At 41.4% G+C, this 13,721-nt stretch overlaps 1 protein-coding gene across 1 annotated transcript; it reads left to right on the forward strand.

Moving 5' to 3' along the window:
- Positions 1–1,531: 1,531 nt before the first annotated feature.
- Positions 1,532–7,880, forward strand: LOC124265563. The gene is made up of 4 exons (XM_046700350.1): positions 1,532–1,712; positions 3,887–4,167; positions 5,426–5,611; positions 7,393–7,880. The coding sequence occupies exons 1-3, from the start codon at positions 1,535–1,537 to the stop codon at positions 5,483–5,485; spliced, it is 519 nt and encodes a 172-aa protein (XP_046556306.1). The 5' UTR covers positions 1,532–1,534; the 3' UTR covers positions 5,486–5,611; positions 7,393–7,880.
- The last annotated feature ends 5,841 nt before the right edge of the window (positions 7,881–13,721 follow it).

Raw genomic sequence — 13,721 nt, forward strand, 5'->3', positions numbered from 1 at the left:
TCTGGCCCGTATACATAGTATTGTAATGACAGGCAAGGTATGGACATTGCAAACAGTGGAAAGCATCATAAGATTGTTAGATTAGTTGACAGGAGAAATTAAACTCTTCCTTAAAGACAGCGAATGTGTTAAAAACATGGCTAATTTTCCATGGACAGATTCGTCTTTTGATGATAAAATTCTTATAAGTGTTTCCCTTGTAGGGTGACCCAGATATTTTTGTGGAATGTACTCCTTTCTTAAATCGGCATAAGCGTCACATATAAATAACAGATGATATTCGTCTTCGATATCCTCCATACAGACAGGGCAAAATCTGAGATTATGAATGCATTTCACCAAAGAGCCGTGGATATGTTTCGCCAGAATTGGATGAATACCCTTAATCTAAGTTCAAGATTTGATGTATATAGATCCTTTAAAACACGTTCCAGTCAGTAAACAGAACGCTCAGTATATATCCAGCAGGAGAAGATAGGACCAAATCATCGAAATATATGATCAAATAAAATACTAAGGATGTTTTATTAATGCTCGATGTTCGATGTATAGTGTGTTCATGACAATTACCGGGTGGCACGAAATATCAACGCTTGTCGGTTTTGAAAATGTAGTGTATGTCATTGTGTTCATTTCGGCCAACGACAACTATCGTCTCTCGCAACTGCTTAAATGTTTTGCTTCTCTAATAGATAGAAGCGACAAAATCCTTTCCACATTTATAAGAAATCTCCGCCAAAAGGAGAATCGATGATACAGTTGTGACTATTTCATGAGCAGATATTTGTTTCAGCTGTATTACAGCTGTGTGATGTTGTTTGTAAGCAAATCGGGTCTGGACCAGACAATCCAGTGATTGTCACCATGCGATACGATGACAGAGTATGTAATTATGAATCACTATGAAATAGTGGTGATACCAGGTGTTCGCCAACACGTCACCCTACCTTGCCCCACCGGTGGCACCCGTCACAAACATATGCTAGGTCTCGTCAATTGTTCACTTGAAATAATTTGGGAACGTATGGTATAAGTCAAAATAGGGAATCATTTTTGTCACTGATGCATTAAATTTGGAAATTTCCTCCACATAATACTTCTTGAAAGCTTTACCGAAGCCTTGAATGATTAGCCAGAATAAAAGGTGGCATGACGCTCTTTGAAATCCTAATAAAAAGAGCACGCTCGATTGTAACTCAAAAGTTGTGAAATGTAATCACCAAAGGCTGGAGCTGTTGGAATCAACGATGAACGTTATTCGTTAACGTATGCATTGCTGTAGACGAAAACGCTAATCAAAAATTCTAACCACCCGTTCTCGGATTTTTCTGTAGTAAATTATACGGCGTATCGCCCAATGGTGAAGGCCGCCATTGCGCAGTCCTTGTTGAGGTCAGTGAAGCGTCAGCGCAGCATACCCCGGGAACCAGACTACCGAAAGTACTGAAACTGGTAACGACAAGTTCCCAGTTACTTGGTTTTTACTTGTTAGTTTTCTTTTTAAGTTTGTTTTATTGTTTCAGCACTAGACTGCATGAACGGCTATATCTATAAAACTGACGGAAATCTGTGCTTCCAAGTCTATACTGGTTACGTCCTGAGTTTCGACAACGCTCAGTACATGTGTAATTACCTTACTGGTGGAGCAGGTGGACTTGCAACACTGTCAACGTCGAAAAAGTTCAAAGTGGCTCAACATTATCTGCGAGACGGTATGTAAAGTAGACTGCTTGAAAACTATCTTAATTTAGTTTTAAGAATCCACGATCATGGTGAGGTGAGGTGAAATTGGGTTTTACGTCGTACTTGAGAATATTTCGCTCATAAGACGACGTGCATGCGTGTGTATGTGTATGTGCGGCTGCTTGTACTAGCCCAGATTTATGCTGGTTTTATAGTGCTAGCCCACTGAGATACAATGCCGCAGTGAAGCATGAATACTCCACCCAGACACATTATACTGACTCCGAGCCGACCAGTCCTTGTTGTACCCATTAATGCCGAGCGCCAGGCAGGGACCAACAAGTACCATATTTTAACGTCTTTTGGTCAGACGCGGTCGGGGATCGAACCCCCGACCTTCCGCTCTCCGGGCGGACGCTCTAACCACTACACCACGGAGGCGGACTCCATGATCATGGAATACCCGTTATCGCGTTTCTTTTTGTTTCATGGTGACATCAGTTTCATCATGACGTGAATCCGTCTGGTTTTCAAGTTTTTGTGGGGGCGGTGGGGAAGCCTAGTGGTTAAAGCGTTCGCTCGTCACGTCGAAGACCCGGATTCGATTCCCCACATGGGTACAATGTGTGAAGCCAATGTCTTCATTTGTGAAGTATATTCAGAAAATAGATTTGTCATCACATATAAATTGATTAGAACTGAACTAGAATCATAATGATGACATCATATATCGAATACCAATGCACTAAATGTCTTGACAAATTGTCTGTACTCACATGAAAGAATCAAGTAGTCCTTAGTTTCATTTGAGTCGTATATGATCATAGATGCGCATCTCAGAGTTCACGAAATCTAAGAGTTCACGAAATCTAAGGCACCGCAGAGTGCCCCCCTTGGGTACGCCAGGACCCTGTGATCATTGGTTCGAATCCCAGTTTGCCCTGATTATGCCCCTAGGTTTGTCTCATAGGTTTCATCAAACTGCTGAACTTGGGACGTCTGCCTCACTTCAGGCTTTCTCCAGGATTGACCCGTGAAGGTCCGAGTTAGAATATTGGCCTTCAGTAACCCATGCTTGTCTCCCCATGAAGATCCGGGTTAGAATATTGGCCTTCAGTAACCCATGCTTGTCTCCCCGTGAAGATCCGGGTTAGGATATTGGCCTTCAGTAGCCCAGGGGGAGAAGATCCGAGTTAGAATATTGGCCTTCAGTAACCCATGCTTGTCTCCCCGTGAAGGTCCGGGTTAGAATATTGGCCTTCAGTAACCCATGCTTGTCTCCCCGTGACGATCCGGGTTAGAATATTGGCCCTCAGTAACCCATGCTTGGGGTGAAGATCCGAGTTAGAATATTGGCCTTCAGTAACCCATGCTTGTCTCCCCGTGAAGATCCGGGTTAGAATATTGGCCTTCAGTAACCCATGCTTGTCTCCCCGTGAAGATCCGGGTTAGAATATTGGCCTTCAGTAACCCATGCTTGTCTCCCCGTGAAGGTCCGGGTTAGAATATTGGCCTTCAGTAACACATGCTTGTCTCCCCGTGAAGATCCGAGTTAGAATATTGGCCTTCAGTAACCCATGCTTGTCGTAAGAGGCGACTAACGGGATCGGGTGGTCAGGCTAGCTGACTTGGTTGACACATGTTATCGGTTCCCAATTGCGTAGATCGATGCTCATGCTGTTGATCACTGGATTGTCTGACTCGATTATTTGCAGACCGCCGCCATATAGCTGGAATATTGCTGAGTACGGCGTAAAACTAAACTCACTCACTCATTCACCAGTATTAGGATGACACGCCGTGATAGAACTGGAGCACTTATGTATAACTGTCGCATCAGTTCTTTGTGAGAAGGTGAATAGCTCCTAGCTACAGGAACAATGCTATTGCTACAGCGACTGCAGCCAACAGCCATGGTAATACACCGACGATGTTGTCAGCACTGAGATCGATGTTCGGACAGACCGACATGTCATTTTAACCCTTTGTTACATTCAATAAAGAAATCGGCGGTGGGATAGCCTGACAGTTAATATATATAGCGTCATCTCGTCACGCTGAAGACCACGTGGGCACAATGTGTGAAGCCCATTTGTTGTGTCACCCGCCGTGATACTGCTGGAATATTGCTAAAGCGGCGTAAAACCATACTCACACAAACCCATACACGCACGTCTTACTGTTGATTTAACCTTGTTTACAGAATTCCCTGAAGGAACGTTTTTCTGGGTTGGATCAGAGCAGTGGCAGAGTAGAGACAACTACGCGTACTACTGGTTCTTCGTATTTTATTACTATTTCAACTACAACTACTGGGCCGACTCTCATAAAGTTGACAAACACGTTTGGGCTCCGGGGCAACCTGACAAAGGTTCTGAAAGATGCAACGCCATCACCCGAAATGAAAACCTGCAGCTCATGGACAGCAGCTGTGGAAACAAGTTTGACTACATCTGTGACATTCCGTGCTGGAAGTCGACAGACGTAAGTGGAACCTTTGTTAATTTCACACATACACATGCATGTTGTACCAAGTATGTCGTGGAAACCAGACACACGTAACCTGCACGTGACCCACTCGTGTTATTCCGGAACAAGCCGAGTAGCGACTCGTGTCGGCGTAGGAATACCTGAGCTACTTTAAACAAGAACGATAACTCTATTTCTGCGCAATGCCAATAGTTATAACACTCACATATCACTGTACTTCATAAACGATTCAAATCTCTTTGATTACCACAATGAATGAAGATAGTAATTTGTTGAAAACATTTTCTAGATGAAATTATTCTCAGCTGTTCATGTTTTATTTCGAAATGCATCAATCGAAATCAGATTTTTTAGTTTAAAAAAGAGTAAAATACGTCTATTCTATTAACTACAAAATTAACAAGTCCAAATACTGGAACACATTTGTCAATACATGGTCAAACGTTAGTATCAAGTTTGACTACTTTTTTCAAATTTATTTTCCATAAACTAATTCTGTCAGCATTTATTGTTTTCGTGTTTTCTTCATAAATAGAGGTACCATTAACAGAAAAATATTTTGAATTAGAATTGTCGAATAACGGAATGATGTTTCTCTCTCTCTCTTTGGATTGTACCAGATAAATTGCTAGGCTGAACAATTCCATGCGCAGTGGGGCGAATACCCCAGTGCTGTCTATTGTGTCGTCATTCTCCACAAAGTCTAATCCTGAAGACATATTGTTAAGGTTCATTGAAGGCTGTATATATTCTTCAGTCGTCACATCGCCGTTTAAGATTTAAGAGTCCTTGATTTTGTTGTCATTTCTTAAATTTATAAAAACAAACTTAAAAGGACGTTAAGTTAAGTTAAGATATTTCAAATTGTTTTCGGTCACACGCATATTTAAGATCTTCCAGATTGCTTTGGCGATTGCTTAAAGTATTTAATTAATATCCTATTTATATTTTCCTTAGATTTTTATATACTCTTAGATTTTCCATACATATTTCGTATTCTTTTGCTTCTTGGCGACATGGCAGTTTATTAAAATCTGTATGATTCTTTAAACACATTTATTTCGTGGTCGCTTACATTTTATTCCGAACGAAGGTTTATCTATTTCACGTTGCCCATATCTAACAGTAATTTCTAGGGAAACGAATAGTGCTTGTGCAAAGGCATGCAATGAACATATCTGAACAGCTTTTAAACATTAGTGTATATTGAGAACAACTGTATTTATTTTCCTCATCTATCATTTTGTTCCAGCTTCGATATGTGACAGTGATTATGTATATCACCGCGAATCCTACATGTGCTTCAAAATAGTGCATTTTGAAGTATACCCTACGGCAGCGGCAGCAGAATGCGCTCACGATGGACGAAACACTGGCCGAGTGATCATCTTGGATACGATGGACAAATTCATGGCTGTTACGGAACATCTGCAAGAAAGTAAGTTGAAACACACACACAACCCCTGTGCGAACATAGTAATCTGCATTAGTTGAAGGACGTAACAATATGTCACATCGACTAGACATACAATATTTATTGTAAGCTTTACGTCAGAAGGACGGTGGGGGTAGCCAAGCGTTTAAAGCGTTCGATCGTCACGCCGAAGACCCGAGTTCGATTACAATGTCACACCAGGTATATACAGTCGAACCTTGTCTTACATCATCTACATGCAGTCACACCTTGTCTTACATCATCTACATACAGTCACACCTTGTCTTGCATCATCTACATACAGTCACACCTTGTCTTACATCATCTACATACAGTCACACCTTGTCTTACATCATCTACATACAGTCACACCTTGTCTTACATCATCTACATGCAGTCACCTTGTCTTACATCATCTACATACAGTCACACCTTGTCTTACATCATCTACATACAGTCACACCTTGTCTTACATCATCTACATACAGTCACACCTTGTCTTACATCATCTACATACAGTCACACCTTGTCTTACATCATCATCTATCATCTACAGTCACACCTTGTCTTACATCATCTACATACAGTCACACCTTGTCTTACATCATCTACATACAGTCACACCTTGTCTTACATCATCTACATACAGTCACACCTTGTCTTACATCATCTACATACAGTCACACCTTGTCTTACATCATCTACATACAGTCACACCTTGTCTTACATCATCTACATACAGTCACACCTTGTCTTACATCATCTACATACAGTCACACCTTGTCTTACATCATCTACATACAGTCACACCTTGTCTTACATCATCTACATACAGTACAGTCACACCTTGTCTTACATCATCTACATACAGTCACACCTTGTCTTACATCATCTACATACAGTCACATCTTGTCTTACATCATCTACATACAGTCACACCTTGTCTTACATCATCTACATACAGTCACACCTTGTCTTACATCATCTACATACAGTCACACCTTGTCTTACATCATCTACATACAGTCACACCTTGTCTTACATCATCTACATACAGTCACACCTTGTCTTACATCATCTACATACAGTCACACCTTGTCTTACATCATCTACATACAGTCACACCTTGTCTTACATCATCTACATACAGTCACACCTTGTCTTACATCATCTACATACAGTCACACCTTGTCTTACATCATCTACATACAGTCACACCTTGTCTTACATCATCTACATACAGTCACACCTTGTCTTACATCATCTACATACAGTCACACCTTGTCTTACATCATCTACATACAGTCACACCTTGTCTTACATCATCTACATACAGTCACACCTTGTCTTACATCATCTACATACAGTCACACCTTGTCTTACATCATCTACATACAGTCACACCTTGTCTTACATCATCTACATACAGTCACAAGGTGTTTCGCACAAGGTACATTGCATGTGGTTCACTGGTCTGACATACAGATCCTGAAACAAATTTCGCCAAGGAAGCCCATTCAAATCTAGAATATGTGGCAAGTTTAGATTTCCACATAAGGAAGAGAGTATTTATGGATGCCAACTTCTATATTATGAGGAACACAGCGTTTCGGTGTATATCCTCACGTCACGTCAAAGACCAAGATTTCCACAGTTTCGGGAATGAAGAAAGTCTCTGGCTCCTTTCATTCTGTTTTATGATTATAATTTACGAACTTGTTTTCTGTAAGATATGTTCATTTCAGAGACTAGAAATTAGTCTAATAGTTCACTTTCTGCTGCAGTTGGTGAAACGGAGCCATATGTTGTTGGAGCAACCCAAGTTTCGATGTGGTATGAGACGAATGCTTGGAATGATGGAACGCAAATAGACCAACGTATGTGGGCTCGTGGGGAGCCAAACAGCATGTTCGAGGAATGTACAGACCTTAGAAGAGAGCTTGGCTATATGTTGAACGACGTCTCATGCTACCTTGAAAGATTTCACTTCATATGTGAAATTCCCCTCACATCGAATCGAGGATGATCAGGATCCGAGGAGTATTTTGTTTAGATTTTGTTAAAGCAAATGGAATTCTTTGACGCAATGTCGTGTTATTAATGTTTGTCAGGAAACACATAATCACTCACTGGTTACAGTGATGACGTACTATGTATGGTAACCCTGGCAACGCCTCTGTTGGTATTTTATGTGAGACATTTCATGATGTAAAACAGACTTGGTCCTGTTTGAAGACAAAGTTCTTTATAATAAAATATTCTGCATGCTCAATAATTTTTTATCATTAAACCACAGACGAAAAATACAAAGAGGATTACATAACTGTAACCAAACTATAATTAATTATTTTGAAACCTGTCCTTAAGAACCTTACTGCGCCGAAAATGCATCTACTCTGTTTGAAGCCTTCATCAAATATTCGGTGTATCTTGATACAACACATCTTCTACTGTACCTCAAATTGTAAACTGTAGACACCGAAGGCTGGAGATGGTGGAAACCTGCTCGACAGGAAGTAAAACGTGTGGCGGTCTGCATATTTAATCCTGAATGTTGTCTATGATCAGAGCAGAAGGGGCAGAGCTTGGATACATCTGAGTCTTTCTGTCGGCCTCTTCGAAAGAATTAAAAAAGTTTCCCATGACACCCTCCACATACTCTGGATTACACAAGGGGTGGATCACGGAGGACATCGCTGTAAAGAAACAGAATCGTGTCACGTCATCTTGCCGTTTAAACATACTGCGTCTTTGCCAATGCCGGATTCTGTGACAAGGTGTTTGACTGTCCCATCAGGGGCGGATCCAGGATTTTGGAGGGAGGGGTAGGGGTGCACATGAATCATAAAGTCCAAAGGTTAGGGGGAAATGCTCTTATCACGGAATTAAAAAATAATGGTAAAAATGATCTGTGGACGTAGTTTTGGTTCGTAATTATTTGTATTCTTGTTTAAACACCAAAGATAAATTTTGCTTCGGGCTTTAAAATTTTACTGAGAGTAAGGTGTACCTCTTGCTTCACCATCTGCCATGGAGAAGCCACGGAGAAGCCACGGAGAAGCAAAAGTCGGCAAATACATGGGGTGGTATATTTTACTTTATTACTAGTGTGTAACTTGCTCGATCAACAAAATAAAGTTGGTCTGCGGTTAATTTGACGCAATGTGTCATGGACAACGAGTATTTCCGATCAGGGGTCAGAATCACTCACTCACTGAGAATCCTTGTAGGGGAGGTTGGGTAGCCTTGTGGTTAAAGCGTTAGCTTGTCACACCGAAGACCCGGGTTCGAATCCCCACAAGGGTACAATGTGTGGAGCCTATTTCTGGTGTTCCCCGCGGTGATATTGCTGGAATATTGCTAAAGGCGGCGTAAAATCATACTCACTCACTCACTTAGAATCCTTGTTATGCCCAGTTCAGTAAAGGCAAGGGTCGGTGGGGTAGCTTAGTGGTTCCGTTCATGGGTTCGATTCCCCACATGAGTACAATGCGGGAATCCCATTTGTGGAGGGCAATATTGCTGGAATATTGCTACAACGGCGTAAAACTAATCTCACTCATCAAGCCAAGAGGTTTAGGAATGACAACTTCTTTATTCAAGAGTGTACATAATCAGCCAACAGCACCGTGGAACGAACCCCCTTCGTCACCCCACACCCACTCCTCTACGACAACCATACATAACATCGACGCCCTCATCTACTGACCTTACCTCAAGATCATATGGGACAATGAACGTAGCTTATTAAACTATCTTCATAAACATAACAAAACGAAAAAGAAACTTACAGAAGTAGTTCAAATCTGTGGACAAAAGCGTTTCATTCGTCAGACAATGTATCCCATATGCCAACAATGTATTGATAAAACAACAGACCGCACCAGCTGTTATCTTTAAGTAATAAATCGTACAAGCTTTGTATATTCTGTACTGCCTCGCGTACAGATGACTTCCTACAGTTGTCACTGTAATCACAATAATCCGTTGTTCTTAATCCCGTAATGTTGCTTTTAATCCCCTTGGTTGGCACATGTCATCGTGTACCATTTGAGTAGATCGGTGCTCATGATGTCAATCACTGGTTTGTCTGGTCCCGACTCCACTACTTACAGACCACTGCCATATAGCTGGAATGTCGCTGGGCAAACAACAAACAACAAACAATAAACTTATATCTATCAACTGCGACAGCCGAGCTGACGAAGCAGTAATTGTTGAACTATCACACGCCGGCATATATACATGTAGACTAGAACAAGACACGAGACGCAAAGCAAGGTAATTATAGATCATTTATTAATGTGAAAACTGACAATTCAGGACAGCACCATTGGCTTGGGGATGTTATACGAGCTGGTGTTTCATTCCATAAATCAAGTCACACCGTAGTATCATGTAATGTCGGTTAGAGCCTGGTTAAGATCAGATCAGATTAGATCAGGCCCTGATTTCTCGAAACAAACTTAAGTCTGAGTTTTGACTTAAGTTAGAGTTTTTACTCAAATTTGAGAAAACGCAGTAAAATGCATTCCCCAGGGTGAACTGAAATCGATATTGAACTCACACATAGTCTACAATTTGAGTTTGATGGATAGATTACGTGGGTTGTTTGGGCTTTTTTATTTTAAAAATGCATTTGAGTTAAAAATTCAGCTGTTTCAATTGTCAAACTCAATTTGAAATTTGAGGAAAAACTTACGAGAAATTGGGGCCAGATCAGATATATAAGATATAAGTTTATTATCCCGGAAGAAATTCTTTTTGCATCAAAACGATGTCAAAATGAGTATATACACATTCAATTTAATTACATTCACAAAATGAATGCTGGATTTAATTACATATACACAAGAAAAAATGAATCAAATCAAATCTAGGTATAACGCTACATATCCATAGTCTTGCTCAAAGTGCTCGTTTGAAGAGGATGGTTTGAGATCGGAAACTGTTGATATTTTCCGATTTTCTGACATTTTCAGGTAATCCATTCCAGAATACAGCACCTGCTCTGCTAAATGTTCTGTCCCCGCATGTTGTGGTTCGGACAGATGGAACATCTAAGCTTTGCTGACTAGCTGATCTGAGTGAATAATTCTAGTCTTTTACTTGGAGGGTTCTGCTATGGCCTACGGCGGTTGACGGTGTCATAGATCCGAAGCTCCTAATTAGTAGGCACACCTAATGATGCCTCCCTGATAGCATGAAATGTTTTGTAACAAAAAAGAAAAACCCTTATTGAATTTTTTTTTTCTATTTTTTGAAAAATTTATTGTTTTCTGGTTCCTTTAATCATATTCTCGATGTTTCGAATATTTTCTCCTTGCTTCGATTACGTTCACGGGAAGAAATTGAGATTTTCAGGGAACTTGAAGGAACGATAAAATATATGAAATAACAGTCGAAACAGCAGTCGAAAGTGTTAAAGATAGATAGATACTTGAAATAACGAGACATATCGCTGAAACACAACTGTCCTACAAAAGTGGCAACATCAGGTTTCTTTGTAAATAAGTGGCATAAAAGAATAGAGTAGTTTTTGTAGACATCCGCTGGTAGCCGAGTATTGTCCAAAAATGACACACATGCTACAGGTATTTTCCCAGGATATCAACACCCGTCAACACTACACGCGCTACAAGTATTGTCCTTGGATATCAACACCCTCCAATACTACACGTGCTACAGGTATTGTGCTAGGATATCAACACCCTCCAATACTACACGTGCTACAGGTATTGTGCAGGATATCAACACCCTCCAATACTACACGTGCTACAAGGTATTGTGCTAGGATATCAACATCCTCCAACACTACACGTGCTACAGGTATTGTGCTAGGATATCAACACCCTCCAATACTGCACGTGTTGCAGGTATTGTCCCAGGATATCAACACCCTCCAATACTACACGTGCTACAGGTATTGTGCTAGGATATCAACACCCTCCAACACTACACGTCCTACAGGTATTGTCCCAGGATATCAACACCCTCCAATGCTACACGTCCTACAGGTATTGTCCCAGGATATCAACACCCTCCAATACTACACGTCCTACAGGTATTGTCCCAGGATATCAACACCCTCCAATGCTACACGTCCTACAGGTATTGTCCCAGGATATCAACACCCTCCAATACTACACGTGCTACAGGTATTGTGCTAGGATATCAACACCCTCCAATACTACACGTCCTACAGGTATTGTCCCAGGATATCAACACCCTCCGATACTACACGCGCTACAGGGAATGTCCTTGGATATCAACACCCTCCAATACTACACGTCCTACAGGTATTGTCCCAGGATATCAACACCCTCCAATACTACACGTCCTACAGGTATTGTCCTAGGATATCAACACCCTCCAATACTACACGTGCTACAGGTATTGTGCTAGGATATCAACACCCTCCAATACTACACGTGCTACAGGTATTGTGCTAGGATATCAACACCCTCCAATACTACACGTGCTACAGGTATTGTGCTAGGATATCAACACCCTCAATACTACACGTGCTACAGGTATTATGCTGGGATATCAACACCCTCAATACTACACGTGCTACAGGTATTGTGCTGGGATATCAACACCCTCCAATACTACACGTGCTACAGGTATAATGCTAGGATATCAACACCCTCCAATACTACACGTGCTACAGGTATTGTCCCAGGATATCAACACCCTCCGATACTACACGTGTTACAAGTATTGTCCTAGGATATCAACATCCTCCAACACTACACGTGCTACAGGTATTGTGCTAGGATATCAACACCCTCCAATACTACACGTGCTACAGGTATTGTGCTAGGATATCAACACCCTCCAATACTACACGTGCTACAGGTATAATGCTAGGATATCAACACCCTCCGACACTACACGTGCTACAGGTATTGTGCTAGGATATCAACACCCTCCAATACTACACGTCCTACAGGTATTGTCCCAGGATATCAACACCCTCCGATACTACACGTGTTGCAGGTATTGTCCCAGGATATCAACACCTTCCGATACTACACGTCCTACAGGTATTGTCCTTGGATATCAACACCCTCCAATACTACACGTCCTACAGGTATTGTCCCAGGATATCAACACCCATCAATACTACACGTCCTACAGGTATTGTCCTAGGATATCAACACCCTCCAATACTACACGTCCTACAGGTATTGTGCTAGGATATCAACACCCTCCAATACTACACGTGCTACAGGTATTGTGCTAGGATATCAACACCCTCCAATACTACACGTGCTAAAGGTATTGTGCTAGGATATCAACACCCTCCAATACTACACGTGCTACAGGTATTGTGCTAGGATATCAACACCCTCCAATACTACACGTGCTACAGGTATTGTGCTAGGATATCAACACCCTCCAATACTACACGTGCTACAGGAATTGTCCTAGGATATCAACACCCTCCAATACTACACGTGCTACAGGTATTGTGCTAGGATATCAACACCCTCCAATACTACACGTCCTAAAGGTATTGTGCTAGGATATCAACACCCTCCGATACTACACGTCCTAAAGGTATTGTGCTAGGAAATGATCATCGTCCCGCGATATCAGTACCGTAACAGCGTCGCTGTGCTGTATTGAGTAGCACACGTCTAGGACATCCATCACAGTGAGTTCACGTTTAACATAATGCCATGTGGTTAACGCTGTGCTATAACGCTGTGCTATAACGATGTGCTATAACGCTGTGTTGTAACGCTGTGCTACAACGCTGTGCTATAACAATGTGCTGTAACGCTGTGCTTAACGCTGTGCTGAACGCTGTGCTATAATGCTGTGCTATAACGCTTTGCTTAACGATGTGCTATAATGCTGTGCTATACCGATGTGCTATAACGCTGTGCTATAACACTGTGCTATAACGATGTGCTTTAACGCTGTGCTATAACGCTGTGCTATAACGATGTACTATAACACTGTGCTATAACGCTGTGCTATACCGATGTGCTATAACGCTGTGCTATAACACTGTGCTACAACGCTGTGCTATAACGCTGTGCTATAACGATGTACTATAACACTGTACTATAACACTGTGCTATACCGATGTGCTTAACGC

The sequence above is a fragment of the Haliotis rubra genome, unplaced genomic scaffold (assembly GCF_003918875.1).
Source record: "Haliotis rubra isolate DU_JTF1 unplaced genomic scaffold, ASM391887v1 Scf984, whole genome shotgun sequence".
Classification (NCBI taxonomy): Eukaryota; Metazoa; Mollusca; class Gastropoda; order Lepetellida; family Haliotidae; genus Haliotis; species Haliotis rubra.

What these genes read in the sequence shown, in the direction of transcription:
- LOC124265563 (XM_046700350.1), top strand. Translation starts at nt 1,535, where the DNA reads ATGAACGGCTATATCTATAAAACTGACGGAAATCTGTGCTTCCAAGTC. An exon ending in TCAACATTATCTGCGAGACG is followed by an intron (nt 1,713 to 3,886) that starts GTATGTAAAGTA and finishes CCTTGTTTACAG; the next exon opens with AATTCCCTGAAGGAACGTTT. An exon ending in CGTGCTGGAAGTCGACAGAC is followed by an intron (nt 4,168 to 5,425) that starts GTAAGTGGAACC and finishes ATTTTGTTCCAG; the next exon opens with CTTCGATATGTGACAGTGAT.